General features: G+C 41.3%; 1 protein-coding gene across 3 annotated transcripts in view; it reads left to right on the top strand.

The window, feature by feature from the left end:
* ARHGEF6 (Rac/Cdc42 guanine nucleotide exchange factor 6) overlaps positions 1-21,611 on the top strand; it is a 100,654-nt gene that overhangs the window by 49,289 nt on the left and 29,754 nt on the right. For all 3 annotated transcript variants that reach the window (XM_069943112.1, XM_069943110.1, XM_069943111.1), the window contains 4 exons: positions 5,128-5,187; positions 16,050-16,196; positions 16,654-16,740; positions 21,506-21,584. In XM_069943112.1, coding sequence (XP_069799213.1) covers positions 5,128-5,187; positions 16,050-16,196; positions 16,654-16,740; positions 21,506-21,584 — 373 coding nt within the window. The remainder of the gene's footprint in view (positions 1-5,127; positions 5,188-16,049; positions 16,197-16,653; positions 16,741-21,505; positions 21,585-21,611) is intronic.

A 21,611-nucleotide genomic window follows, 5' to 3' on the forward strand; every position in this document is an offset into this window, starting at 1 on the left:
GATGATATCAGCTAACAATTCAATTGCACGGCCTATATAACATTTGCTATGTTATAGCCTCACTGTGTATTTCTAACAGTTAAAATAAACAATCCTCAGGGTCTGCTGTGTAAGAGTTTTATTAGGTGGGAAATATATGTGCTGCTGCTGTAGACTAAAGGAAAGGGAATTAATAGTGAGTGAAAATTATACTTTCCTTAGCATCCCAAGCAGCAACAATTTAGCAATTCTTTTTGTTCTAATTTTTGTATATATCGTTTAAACATACCTTCAAGGGAAGAAATATTTTAAAAAAATTAGAACGAAAAAAAAAAATGTACAGTGGTGCCTTGGATTACGAGCATAATTCGTTCCGGGACTGTGCTTGTAATCCAAATCCACTCTCAAACCAAAGCAGATTTTCCCATAAGAAATCATAGAAATGCAGGCAATTGGTTCCACACCCCAAAAATAATGATTTATTATTCTGAATAACATGTAAAACAGATGAAACAAACATTCAGAAACAGCAGAATATGTGATACTATAAATTACTGTACAGTAATGGAGAGGATGGAAAACACAAGGGCTGACAGAGACTGCAGGGAGTATGAAGGAATGAGCAGGGCAGATGTGGGAACATACATGCAGCACTCTCTGTCCGGGGAGAGAGGGGTTACAGCTATGGAGAGATTACCTCCACAGTCCTGTCCTCTGGTGTAAGCCCCAGCCTGAAGTGGATCTGCTATGATTTGGAAGGTGAGGGAGACTTCCTGGGTCAGAGTACAGGGCTGTAGACCACATTATGCAGACCATGACCCTCCCCCACTCGCGCTCCCACCTAGTACAGGGAGCTCTTAAACCAAAGCAATGCTCTTAAACCAAGTCACTATTTTGAAAAACTGTGAGCTCTTAAACCATAACGCTCTTAAACCAAGTTACTCTTAAACCAAGGTACCACTGTAATAGGTTCCTGCATGACACATTAGAACTCTGGCAGTATGCCTGCAATTGGCACATAGAGTTCTAATGTGTCTTAAATAACACACATTACAAAGTTATACAACTTTGTAATGTGTGTTATTTAAGTGAATGGCTCCCTTCTCCGTTTTCCTCCCACCCTGGAAGTGTTGGTGCATTATACTTACATGTTCGCTGTCGACCCCAGCCGCCACCTTGTGTCGACGACGTCATGTTCGGGAGGCCAGTCGAACCGCTCCAGCCGTCCCTCATGCCGGCCCCCCTCTGCCGCACCATTAGCTGCTCATTGGCTGAGCATAACTGTGCTCAGCCAATCGCAGCTGAGCAGCTGATGACGCGGCAGAGGTGGGGGCGGCATGAGGGGACGGCTGGAGCGTTTCGGCCGGCCTCCCGAAGATGACGTCGTCGACACAAGATGGCGGCCGGGGTCGACAGCGAACACATAAGTAAAATGCACCAACACTTTTGGGGTGGGGGGAACACGGGGAAGGGGGCCATTCACCTAAATAACACACATTACAAAGTTGTATAACTTTGTAATGTGTGTTATTTCATGAATAAAAGTTAAACGCCGCACTACCCCTTTAAAGAAACCTGCTACATGTTTTTATTCTAATTTTTATATGAAGGGACAAAAATTTTAACAAAAAAATGCACTGTTGGAGGTGGCTGTAATCAGTGGTAGACAGCAGAGACCCGTAGGAGGACATTGGGAAAGCACAGACAGATAAACAGAGGCTCTTTTTTATGTGTATAAATCTCAGTTCGTAAAATTTTGAGAAACCAAAAATGTTTGTTAAATGGAATTTTGTAGCATGAAGGGAATAAAATGCATGCCTCTGGCTGTCGATGTAGCTTCTCAGCACCCATTATTATATCATGGAGGTTGCTGGTTGGATGATAGAGGGGACTGGTACCCATGTGTCCCCCTGCTCTTGTTTCTGATCCAGTAGTAAAACCTGCACCTATCAAAACTTTTGACATGTCTGTTTAACATGTTAAAAGTTTTTCTTTATTATGACAGGTACGCAGATGTGTAGACAGATATGGACTTCTATGTCAGAGGTGAGCCAAGCAGTATAGGTTGAAGCATAATACAATCACTATACATTTCTCAGAAAGCATTTCTCCATGTTGTTCGTACATTTCCCCTCTAATCCCATTTTATCTCCTACAAACAATAACAAGAAGGTGAAAAAGTAAACCTGAAAGGGAAATAACCCCCTCTCTACCCCTCATCTTCCCTGGTGACCACCTATTGAACTTCTCAGAATCATATTGTTATTCTCTCTATTGTGCCTTCTAGGTTCACTTTATTATACCAGGCTTCTTATGTGAGTGATTCCATTAACCTCTGTATTTCACCATATTCTTGGACACGTCCACATGTGTTCACCATTTGATAAAAATAGGCCTTTCTGTCTTATTCTATCTGTTTCATCTGAAGCCATTAGGCAATTAAAGGGCTACTCGGGGAATTACATTTTTTTTATATAGTGCAGGTGTTGCATAGAAAGTAATAAGCATCCAATTCTCACCTAACCATGCTCCCCTGGGGTCCACCTGTCACATCTTCAGGTCCCCCACTGAGTGTTTTGGTCAATGCTTTTGAGAAGGACTTGTCTCGGCAGTGGCAACCCGCTCAGCCAATCACTGGCCATTGGCTGTCCCACTTTAGTCACCGATTGGCTGAGCAGGCTGTCACTGCAGAGACAGGTAGCGACTGTAGCGTTCAAGCGGGGACCAGTAAAGGCAAGAACCCTTTAAGAGTAATTACAGTCTTCAGCAATGTTGGAATCTGCACTCCCAGATCCATGTCACATGACCTAGACAGACTTAAGCTGGGTTCACACTATGTATATTTGAGGCTGTATTTGTGAGGCTGTATAGCAACCAAAACCAGGAGTGGATTGAAAACACAGAAAGTCTCTGTTCACATAATGTTGTAATTGAGTGGATGGCCATCATTTAATGGCAAATATTTGCTGTTATTTTGAAACAACGGCTGTGGTATTGAAATAATGGCCGTTATTTACTGTTATATGGCGGCCATCCACTCAATTTCAACATTGTGTGAACAGATCCTTTCTGTGTTTTCAATCCACTCCTGGTTTTGGTTGCTATGAGGACCTGACATGAGGACCAAATACAGCCTCAAATATACATAGTGTGAACCCAGCCTAAAAATGCAAATCTATGAGGTCTCAGAGACAGAGCAGGAAACACACAGCATGTTTGTCATCTCTGCACTCATTCTACTGTCTGAACAATAAAAACTTTTGATATGTCTCTCTGAAATATTTTGTACAACATTGCAGCTCAGCACTGTGATCTTTGTGTCACTCCACCAAAGTCACCATGTAGTCCTAGCCTTAAGGGGTTTTGCAGACTTTTCCCAAAATTGCACAGGAGCAAAATGACACAGTTGACTGCAGTATCTTACGCTAAGTGTATAAGAAGACAATATCGGAGACCCTAGAGAAACAGCAACGCACTAGTCCAGGAGTAAGCAAAGGGGTGAAAATGTTTTTTTGTTTTGTTTTTTGTACTCCTTTTCCTTACCCCTGTGTAATTTTGAGAAAAGGCCAGAAAACCCCTTCAAGCCTCTTACAGGCAGTGTTGAGTCACATATTTCTTTTCAAAGAAACCCCAAAACCAGTTTTCCTTCACCTCCACAAGTGCACCAGACTTGCTGCAGACATTTTAGATCTAATAATATTGAGGATAGTGCTGGGAACCCAAATGGAATCCCCCCCCCATAAGAATTATCTGTATTTGCCCACCCCCTCCCCCCAGTGTTTTAATATCCATTCTGCAAAAAGTTTGATCACTCTTCCCAGTTAAAAGTAGGCATAGCCTAGAAAGGCATCTACCTTGAGATACAGGCTAGTAGTTTATACTTTTTTTTAAGCTGCCTTCCAAGTGATTGTATCTCACAGTAACAAGCTCTGTTTGATGAGATGTGGCAGACTTCAATGTCCCGTGTGGTGTAGTACTCCCCGATCCAAAGGAGTTGCAAACTACTTCTCCAATGCTGAATTGTAGAATCTATTTGTATTCAAGATCCAGTCCTTCACGTGCCTAAGGCTGCCAAGTTGTATCCTCCGATACACAGCGAGTGCAGCCCTGCTTCGCGTTCTGACAGGCTCAATTTGTTATAAGATATATGAGGCCCGTTCCTCAGCCAAAAGAATGTGACAAAAGCTGTTTAAAGTTTCTGGATATCTGCAATTTTTTTTTTTAAACGTACGGTCTGCAGTAGATAAAACTAGTTTGCGATGCTCACCTTTTACGATAACAAGGAGATAAGAAGTTTAGACAATCTTTCCGATCCCTATACTACTTGATCTTCTCTATTAGGCAGTGTGATTTAAAACGTACCTGTCACTTTAAAGAATATTTTTTTTTACAAGTTGTAGAGACCTGTGAAAAGTTTTAACAAGTCGGGGTATGCGTGTTCAGAAGAACTAATAAAGGGCCTTTCTGTGCCAATTGTGTTCTGTACAGTTTTTGGTGATCTTGCATATTCCATTCAGAACCCCAGGTGGGATAAGGCTTTATAGAAAGCTTCTTTATCTGCTTCATTGTATAAATGGGATAATTAAAGGAGAAGTCTGGCACTGCAATGATTTTTGAAAAATGCCAGGGGGGTGGGGGGTGGGTGTAAAGTCGGGGGAGACACATGATAACCACCACTACTCACCCGTCCCCATGCTTGTCCAGTGTCAGATCACTGCTCTGGGACCCCTGCCAGCCTCTGGAATCTTCTTCTCAGGCGACGTAACGACCCGGCTGATTGACAGCCCGTTCAGCCAGTCAGTGACTAGGGCGGGATGCCGTTCCAGTCACTTTTCGGCTGAGTGGGCTGTCCATCAGCTGGGATGGGCATTTTTTTCCCGAGTTGTGATGCCATCACTACTCGGGGGGGGGGGGGGGGGGGGGAATGCCTTCCGGCGTGGTTTTGGGAGCGGCTGGGGTAGACTTCACGGGCACGGGGATAGGTAGGTAGTGCTTGGTTATTTTTTTTTTAATCAACAGACTTCACCTTTAATTGTATGTGACGATATGGGGATAGTGGTTTATATGTTAAATTACACATTATCATGTCTCCATTAGTAGGAAAAACTAAACAATAGCAATGTTTCTTTTTTTTTTTTCTTGTTATAGGAAGCACATCCAGATTATAAAGATGTTCTGCGAAGCACTGCATCATTCAAGGCTCTTGTGGTAAGAAGACTTTGTCGTCACAAGCCACATGTTTATATATAGTGATTGGTCTCCGAGCAGAGTGACTCATGGGTGACATTCCTCCACTTACATAGAGTAAAACACTGCTGGATACTGACCTTCATTGTGAGGGGATGTCTGACTAAGAGCCCTATTGCACGGGACGATTATTGCGCAAAAAATCATTAAATTGTTCAAATTTAAACGATAATCGTTCTGTGTGATTGGAGGCAACGATTGAAAAATCGATCGTATGTTGTTGATCTTTGATTTAGATCTGAACCTAAAATTATCATTAATCGTTCGCTGTACTTCCACATTCATTCGCTCAAGTTCTGCATTTTTTCGCTAATCGTTCGGTGTAATTGCACATTGTCCATTGTTTTGCTGGGATCAGAAGGAATAAATGATCATAGAAACGATCGCAATAACGACCGTAGTAACGATCGTAACTAACAACCATCGTTCTGTGTAATATAGTGAACGATTTCAGGTTAACAATAAACTTCTCATTTGCGATCGTTTATCGTTAATAGTTTAAAATCGCTCCGTGTAATAGGACCCTAAGGAAAAACTCCCCAATTCCCTCTATAGTAATTCTATAATATTCTGCTTATATAGCAGTATACTGTATATAGTAGTAACTACTTCTGCAGCCCAATAGTTGCCAGTTGCCAGAATATTGCCTACAAAACAGAACACTTGCAGAAGTGGTTTATTCGTTCCAGATAACTTTTCATGATAAGCTATCACATGCCTGGACTTGAGAAGTTACACATTTCCTAGCCATTATATAACTTTTTTATGGCACTTTTCACCAGATTTCCCCCCTGCAGACTACATTTGTATGCTCCAGTTGTCCCTGAGCTTGTGAGTGGAGACAAGCCGCCATGATGTCCTCATACACTGTACACACAGTTGAGGGAATCCTGCTCCCATATATCTCTACAGCACACCCTTAGAATCAGCAACAGCAATGAGGATATTTTAGAGCAGTACTGAGAAGTCTAAGCCACAAATCAACTTTGTATTAGAGTTAAATCTAATAATTGCGTGCTTAATGTTCAATCTAATACTTGCCCCCGCACTCTTTATAGACATGTATTGAAAGCATGTAATCTAATTCCTTGGAAAACTTTCTGAGAGGGGCAGGAAAAGACCTAAAAAAGGAGAAGAAGCATTTTCTCTGATAAGATATACTACAAATTTTCTTGTAATATTTAGCTTGTACTATTGGAATGACAATGACCATTTAAAGGCAATCCATCAGCTCCGAAAGGAACGACAGTACATTTGTATACTGTGGCTGCAGTTTGTAAACTTATATTATCGCTGGTTTCTAACTCAGAGGAACAGTCGGAGAGGCATGCTAAGCTGTAGCAGCCCGTCTCCTCTCTTCCTGAACAATTCTCATTGTGGAGCCCTGTACATCAGTCCTGCTGGACAGGACAGTACGAGAGTCTAAAGGGCTAGTTAAAAAGAAAAACTTTAATTTTTGCCAAACTTATTGTATACTGTATTTTTTATATTATCAAATTAAATTGACAGCAATTAATTACCAGCATAACATATTACTTGAATCACGTTGCACCCATAGAGTTGCACGAAGCCTTTACTGTTCTTTACTATGTCCCTGATTTCATAGGAGGCATATAGGATTTATGTATATAGCACCCAATGGAGCATTGTATGGTAGCACACATAGTATGTAGCCCGAACATATAAGGCTGCTTATTACTGAACACTGGAGCAGTCACTCATCACAGGGAAGAATAAAAACCTTATTATGCCTTAAAGATAGCTTCAGGGAATGTGACATTCTCCTAAGCCCAGCTGTGATAGTACCAGATCCCTTCTGATTGGAAAGGTTGTCATTCCAATAAAAAGTTGTAGAGCAAATAGTACAATTTTCTAACTTTCAGTAATGGCTGCATGAACTAAGAATGGAAATAAACCGTGCTGGTAAAAGTTCTTAGAAAATGATGCCGTCAGGTTTGCTTATGTATTTGTGTATTATTTAACAATACTATATACAGTATGTATGTATCTATCATAAAACAGTGCTCAGTTATCTCTGTCAGTGCCATAGAGCTGAATAGAGCAGCAGCAGTGCATGCCTGATCACCACTCCATCAGATTGGGGTATAGAGCTGTTCTTGTGATTGGAAGGGTGCACAGTAATAAGACAATTGTCAGCTATAGTGTGGATAGGTGATGTGTTGTTTTTGGAAAACCCCTTTAAGCTGCCTCTTTTTTTTTTCATTTCCAGTACAGATGTTGCTGTTTTGATTATGATTGAGCTTGCAGTTATATTGGAGAATTTTTTTTTTTTTGCATATACATTGGCGATCCAAATTAGAGAACAATGTATGAACAATCGATTTTTTTCAGAAATAATGTAATCTACATTGATAAACATTTGAAGGATTTTTTTTCTAAGGGGTACACCATGCCACTAGAATAGTGTTTTACAAGGTAACCAAAGTATAACAGTATAAAACCTGTATTTTACAAAAAAAATAAAGGTTGATCATAATTAGAGAACAGAAATGACTGTAGCACCGAGAAAGATTACAACTACATTTTCTGAAGGTTACAAGAGTCACCAATCACAAGGATGTGTACTGGTCTTTGCTTTGAATGACTTAACATATTTGCGGCCACAGGACATCACTAGTCTCTCACATTGCTCTGCTGGGATTTTGGTCCACTCTTCTTTCATTTTAGTCCAAAGTTCTGTGACTGTTATGGCACCAGTAATCTTCTAGAGGTTTTCTATTGGGTTTGGATCAGTCCTCTGGCCTGGCCTTTTCATTGTTTTAATGTTTTCAGTTTAAAGGAACTGCTTTACTCGTATTGCTGTGTGACAAGGGGCATTGAAAATTGCTGGCTGATTGAGTGATGAACGCAAGGAAGGAACCACATGTTGATGTAGAAGATTCTAGTTCACACTTGTATTCACTCTACCATGTAGCTGTATGAGAGATCCAACTCCTCCTGCAGAAAACATTCTCCAAACCATGACTCTTCCTCCTCCAACTTTCACTGACCTCTTAACACACTTTGGTTTTAGTCCTTCCCCGGTTTGTCGACAAACATAATGTTTCCCATAAGACCCAAATAAATTAAACTTGCTTTCCTTACTAAAATGAACTGAATAAGTAGTCTGCAGAGTGGCTGTTCAGCCCAAAAGCGATTCCAGCTGCAGTGTTGAAACAATCCGGGAGAATCTCTGCATTCTCCTGTCCTCTCTTGCATTTGTCTTTCGCGGGCGACCAGCCGCTTTGGAGGACTTGAATGAGTTTGAAAGATGCAATATTCTAGAAATCACAAACTTGGAACAACCAACTTCTCTTGCTATGGTTGATAGGGTCACCCCTTTGTCCTTCATCTTGACAACCTGCTGCCGGAGGGTTTCAGTCACTTTGGACATTTTTGCAGAGTCGGTGAAAAGTGAAAAGTTAACTGAAAGTGTTCTCTAATTTTGATCGCTGTTCTTTTACAAATATTTCATTTACGTTTTTATTCTGCGCTTTAGAATATATACAACTTATGAAATAAGCTTAAAATACTGCTATTTTACTCATGTTAGGGCACCAGGGATGGGGGTTTACAGTGATTTTTAACCAACTAATAATAAAAGTTACATTTAAATAGCGCTCCCCGATCCTACTTGTATCTAGTGAATGGCAGCCAACATCAAACCAACTTTGTCTTAGAGGAACCCCATGTAATCCATATATTCATATGTATATTTTTTCATCCCCCTAGAAGAACATTTAGGCAGATGTCTGCATGCCGCAAAGCCCACATCATTTCATACATTTCCATTATAATAACTGATCCTCCGTCTTATCAGGTGGTTTCAGCAGTATAACCTTGTCTTATGTTTGAGTTGGTTCTTTGTTTGCATTTACTGATAACACATGGACTATTGTGTGTCCTGGAAAGTGACTAATCCAGCATGGATGATACATGTCGTGCCAATCATGCTGCGAGTCTAAGAGTTCCCATTTGTGTATGTTATGTGGGTGGAGTTTCCTTTCTCTCCAGTCAGACCTTGTGGTTTTCTGTATATTTATTGAACCTAAAAATAAAAATTCCCTCACGCACTGACAATTGGTCTTTGATGGAAAGATGTGACTTGAAAACGTATATTAACTTGTTCATACGGTGCCTTGTGTAATTGTGGAAACCTTGCTTCTCTGTGAAGAAGTTTTTACCTAAAGGTAAAGTTGCTAAATTATTCTGAGAACTTTATAACAATCTTGTTTACACTGTTACCATCGCGTGGCGTTGACTCTGATATATAAAAAATAAATGTGTGCTGAATACAGAGCCATTTGGTGCATCATGGGATACTCTGAGTTTGACATCTTCCCTGACTGCAGTTGTTCTAGCTGGTCACGGCTATTAAAGGCCCTATTACACAAAGCGATTATCGGTTGTAATTGGCCAGTCATCGACTATTATGGCTGATAATGTCTTTGTGTTATTTGAGTATTCTATTGAATTCTATTGTGTTGTTTGAGTATTCTATTGAAACAAGACTTGCACTGTTATCCAGCGCTACAAAAACATGGCCACTTTCTTCCAGAGACAGCCCCACTCTTGTCTCCAGCTTGGTCGGGGTTTTGCTGCTCAGTTCAGTGAATGGAGCTTAATTGCAAACGACATCTTAACTGGAGACAAGATTTGTGTTGTCTCTGAAAGAAAGTGGCCATGTTTTTGTAGCACTGGATAACCCCCTTAATTGCCACAGTAACTCCATAACAATGCCTGCCATCATGCTGATTCCTAAAGGGTTGTCCTTGTACTCGTCTTCCTTGATCCCTTGCTCAGCACTTCTGAGTGTCAGTCATGACATGGAGTAATGCAGGCTTAGGGTGGTATTACATGGGCCGAGCAGGGCCCAATAATACCTGTAAACGACCGCCGATCTGCTAGATCATTGCTCGTTTACTGGGCCTATTACACGGCCCGATAATCGTTTGACAAGAGCTGCAAGGACATTGTTACCGATGTCCTTGCAGCCCTTGCTAAACTGGCATACATTACCCATCCACGTTCCAGGGCTGCTTCTGCGGGACCGCCGCGGCCTGTGATTGGCTGAGCGGCCTATCAGCTGACAGGCCGCTGTGAAGCTACAGCGCGCGCGGGACCCCGGGAGAAGCGGACGGCAGGAGCAGCCCTGGAACGTGGATGGGCAATGTATATCGTTAGTCGCCGGCCATGCATCGCTATTACACGTAACGGTGCGCGGTCGGCGCCCGACAAAAATAGGGTCTAACCTATATCAACGATCAGCCGATGATCGTTGTCATCGGCTGATCGTTGCATTTATTACACGGAGCGATAATCGGCCGAATCGGGCCAATTCGGCCGATTATCGTTCCGTGTAATAGTACCCTTAGCCAGTCACCGCATCGGTGACCTGCTTCAATTTCTTATTGGCCAAACAAGCCCTTCCCGTTGTAGCGACCAAGTCCAGGAAGTATAGTCATAATGGCAGGGAATCAGGGGAGGTAATTAGAGTTTGTTTTATTTATTTAGCTACATTTGAACACAACATTCAGTCCCTGAATTACCCATTTAGGGTAGCTTCACACATACCGACTCGCAGCGTTCATAACACTGCGAGTCGGCTAGGTCCTGGCAGATCACTTTCACTACATACACACAGCTGTCTGAACGACCGCTGCGTGTATGTAATTCTGCCGGCCGCTTAACCCCTTCAGCTGCCGCCCGGCTCCTGCTCCGCTCCCGCTCTGTATACATTACCTGTCCTCGCTGCATGGGGTCCTGGCGTACTGCTCGCCCGGCCAATCAGTGGCTGTGGCAGGGCAACACACTGATTGGCCAGGCGGGAGAGCAGTACGCCGGGAGCCTGTGCAGTGAGGACAGGTAATGTATACAGAGCGGGAGCTACATGTATGTAGTGAAAGTGATCTGCCAGGACCTAGCCGACTCGCAGCGTTCTTAACGCTGCGAGTCGGTACGTGTGAAATTACTAAAGTTTAACAAAGGTGTTAGCAAAAAGTTTGTCACTTGCTTTTATTAGTATTCCTCCTGGGGGTATAGGGAAACCCATCATTACCCCTACTCCTTACCTTCCCAACATGGGGCAAACCTAAAATTTTGAACTCTGGCCAATTGGCCAATGAATAGGCTGCAGGCCATGCAGATGCTGAAGCTTTGGTGAAGGAAGGTAACTGGTTCCCCACCATTGCAGGGCCTTACGTGTTGGGCCGTAAAGTAGGACCTGCAAGTTAGTGCTTGTTTAGAGAGTCGGTAGATGTATATCTGTTTTACAAAGGACTAAGACTGTGGATATTATGCAGATAGTACAGGAGATAGAGACTGAATTATTGCTGCCATAGCAGAGAGTGAGTTATTGATGCAATATTGCCACCAGCTTACAAGTATTTGTCAAGACGTGTGCACCTATTTATATGTCAATGTAGATACTAAAATAAAGGGCTTCCTTTAATGGAATTGCCAAACTTGAAGTAATTCTTTCTAGTAAAGCCCGCATGAGATATATGCATTGTCTCACTCTGTTAAATTATTGTTGCACCATCCTCTACATGAACAGGTGTTAGCCATTACACATCCACTTGTCCTGGTAATACATGGACGGTTCCAAGAGACAACTCCCTCGACCACGTAACGGGTATAGCAGGAGCAGGTGGACAGACTGCATATCCACAAGGGGACAATAAAAATAGACACAACTCCTTCAAACACGTAATAGGTCTGAGGACAATGGACATTGAAGAATGAACGTCCGACCTGCGTCCACTGTTCATTCTCCATGTTTATTCTCCACTGTCCATTGTCCTCAGACCTATTACGTGTTTGAAGGAGTTGTGTCTATTTTTATTGTCCCCTTGTGGATATGCAGTCTGTTTCATGCTATCACAAGAGTTGTGCCCCTGTTGTCTGCACAACTGTACCAGGCGAGAGTTACCTGTACTAGTCCTCTAACTCAGTATTTTTCTTTATATGGATGGTTCAAGTCTGCTAGAGCAAGAGCTTGTTGGGTGCTCTTTGCTGCCTTCCTCCATGGCACCCCTATTCCATAATAACCTTATGTCCTTTAACTGAGCACTCCTATGTGCAGTGTATGTGTGTTCTTACGTGTGCCTGTATAACAGCTAGTCTCATTTTCTACACTCATATAACATGAAATTCATAAACTGACAAATACTGGGTAAGGTAACACCAAGGGGGATTGCCCCTTGTATGAAGAAATGCTCTTTCCCCCATGAGGTTGGGTTCTCTAGTGAGAAAAACCGCAACTTGCATCTCTCAGATGGCTGCCTTGTGTTCACAGGACAAGCGTGTTTCTCAGAAAATAGGAGTGCTGGAAAGTGTGATTGTGCAGATAACAAAGCAGAGAGACTTCTGCTGCTGCAATCTTCTACCCGTTTAGACATGACTGGCACGTCTCTGGGTTTTCCTATATGGCTAGCAAGCCGCAAACTGCTCTATTCCGTCTACAGTTATGATTTTTTCCCCAAAAAGTCTTTTGTGTCAGCAGGTATTGATGTAAAAGTTGGGTGACAACCAATACTGCTCCTGGGCACAATGGAATGGTTGTAAAAAAAACAAAAGAAACAGAAGCTTCATGGGCTAATAATGTTAGGCAAGTGGAAATGTTTTTATCGGTTGAGGTCTGAGAGTTCAGACTGTGACCAATCAAGAAAACGAGTGGAGAAGGACATACTACCACGCAGTCTATCCTCTCTCTCTGTGTCTATGTTCACACAACGTTTTTTTTTCAGTTCCGTTTAAAATGACGTCCGTCATTTTGAGTCTGAAATAACGGACGTCGTTTAGCAGCCTGACCTTCCCTTAGTGCAATGACGGCTATTGGTACGCTATTCTAGTTTGAAGTTACTAATTGCCATTTGGGTGCGGCTTAGTTGAAAAGTCTATTGAAATTAATAGTAAAAATGGAGAAAGAACGCTGACAAAAGAAAAACTGTGTGTGAACAGCTAATAAAAAACGTCCGCTGTTTGCAAAAGATGTCCAAAAATAATGATCATCTTCATTATTTTGACGTCCGCGGTAAAAAACGTCCGTTATTTAATACATTGTGTGCATTGGTCGTCTGTCTTCCCATTGACTTCAATGCATTGCATTGCAGTCAATTAAATCGTGGCAATAACAAACGTTTTTTTTAATGCAAAATTGTCCGCCTTTTCTCTATTTTTGACGTTGTGTGAACATAGCCCATGTCAGATTTTTTTTTTTTTTTTTTTTCATATGAAGCTAAAAGATTCTGATTTGCTCATCTCTAGCAAATGTAATTTCTGAAAAAGGGCCGCCCACTGACTAAGTGACATGCAGGAGATTAGCAGCACAATGGGGCTCTAATTGGACTGCAGTAATCGAGCCAAAATGGACAGCGTACATAAGGCAAGCATTAACTTTTTATTTTCTGGAGTATGTGTGTATATATATATATATATATATATATATATATATATATATATATATATATATATACAGTGACAGGTTCACTTTGAATTATATACCTATGTGTACATAAGATTAAAAAAAAAATTTTTTAGGGGGTGTGTCCATCTAATAAAATGTTGGCAGATCTCTGGAATAGTCCATCCCTTTATAATTGGTGAGAGTAAATATTTTGCACCTTCAAATATTCATATTGTAACAAAAAAAAAAAAAAATCTAATTCCTAGACAATTTAAGATAGTTATAGACTCAAATATGTTTGGTCACCGATCATGGCCGACCACCCCCTACGTTACTTGCCAGTGTAAGACCAGTCACACGGTTTGGATCTTTAACCTGCCCCCTATATTTTTCTGTAAGGAGATTTGTTATAACCCCTTATTTCTCTTTTCCTATGGAAATAAACCTGCACACTCAATCAACATGAACATGCATATTTATAGGTGAATCCAGAAAGGTCGATGTTGCCAGCAGCTGAATGTGTATGAAAGGACAGCTTATCTGTGAAATTAAAAATGTAACGTACTCTTTTCAATTTTCTTAACATTCTACAACGGAAACCTTATTATAATATATATATATATATATATATATTAGTCTACCTGCTAACGGTAAATAGCCTGCCAGTCCTTTCAATTCAATAGTTTATTACAGTACAAATGTAACATTGGCTCCAGAATGTCAAGGAGGCGATTCACCAAGAAGAGCGGCATAGCAGATGAATCAGCACTGCATGGCATCTAATGAGCTGATGATGTGGAGAATGATAGAATGGGCTGATGTGTAGTTGTATATGATTGAACGCTTCTCCATAGCTGGTTGAGTGTCTCAGTCATGAATTATCTTTAATGTCATTGGTTATCTAATCACTACAATGCCAGAAACCACTCATTTATTCTGCAATCAGCTTAACCCTTCTGGGAACGGTCACTTTCTCAATGTGAGCTGCAATTTTTTTTAATTTTTTTTTAGTATTTTTACATTTTGGACTGTAATATGGTGCCAGTAAGTTTATTTTGCCCTTGTGTATTTCAATGTGAAGTTTTAAACTAAACATATTTAAACAAACAAATAATTTCACTTAATAAGTCCACATTTTAAGGGGCAGGAGTAACATGTCTTCTACCCTCAACTGTTCTGTGGGATCTGCATATTTAAAGGGGACTGCTACACCATGATGTAATTTATGTAAAATGTTTCCCAAACCTACTGGTACTATGATCATGTCAATATCAATTCTCCTATTAGAATATATATAGGACAAAAGTGGCACTGGATGTGCAAAACATTAATCCTGCTGAGCAAATGCACACATATTCTTAACAATTCACACTCACCTGGATCGGTTGATGGTAGGCATGACTACTATACTACTTAGCACATGTAAATCGGCAGGACTAAAGCCTTCGCCGTCTGGATATTTTTTAAAGGTAGTGCGGTGAAGATACAGCAAACCAGCAGTGGAGAAGATTGTTGGATCCTAGTGGTGCAAATTCCTTTGGACCAGACCTGCTCGATGGACCTTGGACTTGAATGAAGGAAATCACTGGGCACAGAAACCAGCAGATAGATATAAGCGGTTCTTTATTGATACAACACGTTTCAAATGCGCATCACCTTCATCAGGCAACAGATGTTTGATGAAGAAGGTAGTACACCTTTGAAACACATTGCATCATTAAAGAACCGCTTAATTATTCCATTATTAGACATTGATTCTTAATCATGGAGTCATTTCTGTGAGGCTGGGGCTACACAGTGGTTTTGGCCATGACAGGGGTCAATCGACCAGGGCAGATTACCATGACATTCCTCTTTGCTTGCGTTTCAGTGCTACTTGGGCTGATGCTGCAGTAGGGAATGTAAATCAAAGAACAGGAACGTGCTTGGAATTGCACTGGCCATACACTTTATTGGTACAATATGACCATTTAAAGTCCCAAGGTCTCATTCCTATAAACTAAACTGGCAGATCACTTGGACACAGTGGTAGATGATGAGCTGATTTTGGCCGACCATACCAAGCACTGTTTTTTTTTTTTTTTTTTTTTTTTTTAAGTGCAGTTGCCTGTAGGCCATCGTAAACAGTTGACATGCATAATTTACAGACAATGGCCAAAATTGGCCCTTTTAGCCATGCATTACCATTATATGTACAGTATGGCCAGCCTTACAGTGCTGACTCCATGACTGCCCCAAAGACTCCAGGCAGCTGAATTTCCAGAAAAGTTTTTTTTTTTATAAATAAAATGTTGGAGGCAAGTTGACAACACGAAAGAACAGATGATGACAGGCTGGTTAGTCATACATCAGTGATCAGTGATATAGTCTATGTGAATACAGTGAACCAGCTATATTATTGCCTTGTATGTTTTAGGCACAATGTCAGGACCTGCGAAAGCGGAAGCAGCTGGAGCTACAGATCCTTTCTGAGCCTATCAAGTTTTTGGAAGGAGAAGACATTAAGACATTAGGAAGTGTTGTGTATATGTCACAGGTTATGGTCCAATATGGAGCAAGGGAGGTACGTAACCAAAATCTTCCAGATTCTGTGCTGCCACCTATAGGCTACATCCATTGCTACTAAGTCTAAGCATTTCAGCCATTGAATTATTATTGGAGATTATTTTAACCTCCCAGCATGTTCCTGTGTATAGAGAAGCATAAAGAAGACAAGGCTTATGTGAATTAGCATTTTGGCAAGTATTGTTAGCAATTCTTGGAATGAGCTTAAAATGTCCCAAGAATGGGGATTAAAAAGGCATTTGTCTCGGAAAAGATGGCCCGGACCCTCATTAATCGCCTTTCATGCTGAATGCCATTTTTCAGTGTAGTTACACCAGACAGCTAAATGATAAATCTCCCCGGGACGGCCGCTGTCTTTGTAGGAATTTGTATTCTGGCGCAGTGCTGAGCGTCTTCCTGATCAATTGTCTGTTTCTTTGACACTGATTGTATGTTATCTTTCTTCTCTAATCAAGGAAAAAGAAGAGCGCTATTTTATGTTGTTTCCAAATGCACTTGTAATGCTGTCTGCCAGTCCACGGATGAGCGGCTTCATTTATCAGGTATTGTAGATAGTTGTGGGTGACTCTTTGTATTTACTTCATATAATTGCCTCTCATTGCAGATCACATAGATTTGGGTACAGGTACTCACAATGGCTGCATTCAGCTGTAGCATACATGAGACAGACACGTGACTAGTTATAGGTAACTGAGCAACATCTCTTAAAGAGCCACATTACAAAGTTAATAAGGTTGAAATAAGATAAGAGTCCAAGTTCTGCCTACAGAAACCCTACTGTGTTGATCCAGAAGAAGGCAAAAACCCTCTAAGGCAGATGCCAATTGCCCCATCATAGGGAAAAAAATTCAAACTGTCCAAAATGTCAATTAGAGCAATCCCTGGATCAACCTCCTATCACAACGTCCTATCACATGAAATCTCATAGGTACGTTGAGTGTTTATAAATATAATTCTAACTCTTCACCAATATTCTAGCTGTGTAATCTGTTTCATTCTAACACATACCCATTCATACATTTTGAACCTTTCATTATTGCACCTTTTGTGATGTGGTCTCCGGCAGACCATCAGTCCAGAGCTGTCTTTCCTGTGTCAGTCTGTCTTCTGTGCAATACCTCCTGTGAACTATATCATTACATCAGCATTGATGAAAATACTGGCATCCTTTCTCCTCTGATTGCCCCCCCCCCATATATTGAATGTCCTATCTAAAAGACCAGGAGTGCAGTGATATAGTAGACAAGTCCATGTAATAATTAACTGCAGTTATACAGCTCCTATGACTCTTACTGCCTGTCTCTGCTATGTGCTGTATGCAGAATCTCCAGTGCACCCTATTGGAGACTGCTTCACACTGACTCCTGCTTGTAAGAGTTGATAGGGTAAACCTTTAACAAGCAGTAGGCAGGAAGAGCAGCATTAAAATGCATCTCACAGAAATTCACAGGAGACTGCAGTGGGAGTCAGGGAAATTATAATGTAAAAGACTGCATTTCTATGACACTGACCTATCACTTGCTTCACTTAGATAGTAGCAATTCAATGGTGTATATGGAAACTCCACCCTCACCACTTCTCCATACAGATTAAAAAAAAAAACCTGCATAATTTTGTTGGATTAACCCTTCAGAGCACTAAAAAGACATGGTAGTTCTAGCACTTTCATTGCTGTTATTGAGCCCCTAAGATCCAGAGTTGGACTGTTTGTCATACGCACACACACAGTGACTTCCTTTCCCTGAGTAGTCTAGCCAATCACAGCAGAGTTTTTTTACTGCTATGCAATGACAGTGTTGGTGAAAGTGCACTGAGCTGAACATGCTGGCGCTCGGCTAGGAGATAATTTACACAGTACACTACTAGACGACGTGGAGGGAGAAGGAAGAACTAATGATGCACTAGTTTTGAAAGGCGCTATGTGAACAGAAAGGATAGAAACAGCAGCGTCACAGAAAAGGAGAGGGTTGGCCTAAGCACAGAACTGCTGTTGCTGCTAATAATGATGGTGAAGCTAAATGCCTAAAAACTTCATAGTTTGTAAGAGATGAGGGGAAAGCCTTGATTTACCTGGAAGAGGGAGACAGACTCAGCTTGCCTGCATCCAGTCCAGACTTTCTTTTCTTTAGCATGGGAGTAGCTTCCTGTGTTCCCTCTTGGTCGCTCTGTTACTAGACATGGACTGAGCCGAAGGGCAAGAAGTGGACAGCGGATTGCAATGGAAACACATTGTGGTCAAAACTCTGTTTTTAAATAGTCCTTTTTGGTAAATGAAGTGATGTACAAATACCTTAGGAATGACCTAGGCTATCACATGGGGAGAAGTTGTTTAAAACAACAGTCATTGACATAATAGAAAGTGCTGGCTGCATTAAAGGAGAAGTCCGGTGATTGCTAAAATCCTGCAGCCTGCAGGGAGAGCGGTGGAAGCGGCCACAGGACCCCCGCCGGAAATAATTTTCCCCCGAGTTGTGATGATGTCAAAACTCAGGGGAAAATGCCTGTCCCGGCTGCAGAACTTGCTGCTTAGCCAATCAGTGACTGGAGCGGCGTCCCACACCAGTCACTGACTGGCTGAGCGGCCAGTCCATCAGCCAGGTTGTGACGTGGAGATCCTGGAACCCAGCGGGTGTCCCGTGGCTGGCCCTGACACTCACCATGGGCCTGAGGAAAGGTAAGTGCCTTCTTGTAATCAGTTTCCCCCCTCTCCCTGTAGGCTGCAGAATTTTTGCCAATCACCGGATTTCTTCTTTTATCGAACCTTTTCAGAAGAAGAAAGTTTCTTTAAAGGGAAACAAACAGCAGATTAATCCAAAAGATTGGACTGTTAGAGCATCTGATTCCAGCGCCTTTGTTCCCTTCTTCCTGCGTGTTGCCGTTTTTAAGTATTTTGCTCCAAAGGAATTATGTAAATGAGCCCCTTTGGCACACTGGGGGCTCCTGTACGCTACTGCATGAGATTTCATTTAAGCAGGAAGACGGGACCACTTATGCATCCTGAATATGCATGAGTAGGAGGAGAACATGGAGGCGGTGGGTGGGGAACACTGGGCACTTTTACACAATTCCTTTGCAGCAAATTGCTCAAAAACGGTGCCAGGTGGGAAGATAAAGATCATGATGTTGGAATCCGAGGCTCCAATGCTACAAATGCATAACAGCAGGTTTGTATGCATGGATCTGCTATTAGAGTCCTTTTAATAGTAGATGATCAAGCACTGTTTGTAGAAAAAAAAAAATAGCTGGAATGCTGTGTTCATGATCAACTTTTAATCCCTCTGCCTGCTATTAAAATCTATACAGATAACAAACTAGGTCACTTAACCTTTTATGAAGGTCGCATCTCTGAAATGCGTCAAGAGGTTCAAAAGTGCTGTTTCCCCTTAATCTGACCTGGGCTTTGTTCACACTTCTCTCTTGAGAGGAGATCAGTGACGCATTCAATGCGTCAAACAGAGTTGGCAAAGCGAGGTGGGCTGAGTTCATCACCGAGGCATTAAGGGCAGTGTGAAAAGAGCCTCACCTGGATCTACTGTCTATTCAGGATATCAGACAAGCCTATATACAATAGATAAATGTTATTTACAATTAGCCATTGACCATTTCAGCTGAAATAGAAGAGGATTTCAGGGGTTTTATAAGGATATGTGTAATGCATTACTGGCGGATATATAATATGGATTTTCTATGGGTCAGTTCACACTGGAATCAGCGTGGAAAGTGTTCTCAAGGAATTTGCCACGGAATCCGCGAGGAAACTCTTCCGCCTCTGGTGGAATTTCTCGCAAATTTATATTTCATTTAATCAAATTATTTTTTTTTCCAATCTGGCGCTGAATTTCCGTGACCATTCTGCACTGAAAAATTTCAGAGCAGAAACTCACTGCTTAATTCAATCCGCCAGAAGAATTAACACGTCAATTCTTCGGGCAGAAAGCGGATTTGCCGCCGGGAAATTCCGCTGGTTGAACTGCAGAGAGCAAATTCTATTGAACTCAATGGAGTTTGGCTCTGCACTATATTTTTGGGCGGAATTTTCAGTGAGAAATCAACGCTGAAATTCAGTGCTGATTCCTCAGTGTGAACAAGCCCTAGAAGAGATTCTATAAAATTGAGACCCCCAACCTCTTTATTAGTTACTGCTGCTTGTACATATATCACCATACTTTTTTTTTTAGCGGCAGTACATGGCAGTGTTGTCCTGATCACTTGAATGGGACAATGCTGCAGTACCTTTCATGGCCACTACTAAAAGTATGGTGATGTTTGTAAAAGCCGCATAAACACTAAGGAGTGCAATAGCCTCTTAAACCTTCGATCTCTAGAGGAACTAGAACACCTGTAAGTGTTGGCTAAGACATCTTTTTCTTTCAAATCAACTGGTGTCAGAAAGTTATATAGATTTGTAATTTACTTCTATTAAAAAATCTTCCCATACTTATCAGCTGCTGTATGTCATGCAGGAAATGTTATATTTTCACTCTGACACAGTGCTCTCTGCTGACATCTCCGTCGAAACAGGAACTGTCCAGGGCAGGAGAGGTTTTCTATGGGGATTCATATAAAACCGAGACAGGGTTCCTGTCTCGACTAGAGATGTCAGCAGAGAGCAGTGTCAGACTGAAAATAAAACAACACTTCCTGCATGACATACAGCAGCTGATAAGTATGGGAAGACTTGAGATTTTTTTTATAGAAGTAAATTACTAATCTATATAGATTTCTAATATCAGTTGATTTGAAAGAAAAAGATTTTCGCTGGACAACCCCTTTAAGGCTACAATTAATGAGGTGAAAATACAGGAAGAAAAACCTAGTGCAATGACTTTTCTGTTATGTTCTAGATTAAAAGCTTAGAAAGCAATGCATTTAAATAGTAGTCTGCTCTCTTATTGCAATATCCCTGATCGCTATATAACTATAATGGAGAAGCAATAGGAACCGTTATTGACCACACAAATCTTGCGTGTCATCGGTAATATAGGCATGAAGAGAAAAAGTGAATTCTGGTTACAATGACCATTGGCCATAGCGCATTTCCTTATGTTGATCCTTATGTCTTGCTAATCAACATCTTACCCAAACCCTGAGTCATTGTCTTCAGGCGCTAGATGCACCAACGAACAAAATAAACCCCTACAGACATAAATTTGCATCACATGTTAGTAGCACAGAGGATGGCTGTCTCCGTGATTAATAGCTGGGATTTCTTTTACAAAACTGTCTCTGCCAAACCCCATCATTATAGCTGTCATATATGTGCATCTTCTCTTATCCAATTTTTTTTTTTTTTTTTTTTTTTTTTAGGGGAAATTACCACTGACTGCTATGTTAGTGGTAAAGCTGGAGGAGACTGATACATGTTGTAATGCCTTTGAGATTTCAGGTGAGTTTTTATTCCATTTTATTTTAT

Source organism: Dendropsophus ebraccatus, chromosome 10, assembly GCF_027789765.1.
Source record: "Dendropsophus ebraccatus isolate aDenEbr1 chromosome 10, aDenEbr1.pat, whole genome shotgun sequence".
Classification (NCBI taxonomy): Eukaryota; Metazoa; Chordata; class Amphibia; order Anura; family Hylidae; genus Dendropsophus; species Dendropsophus ebraccatus.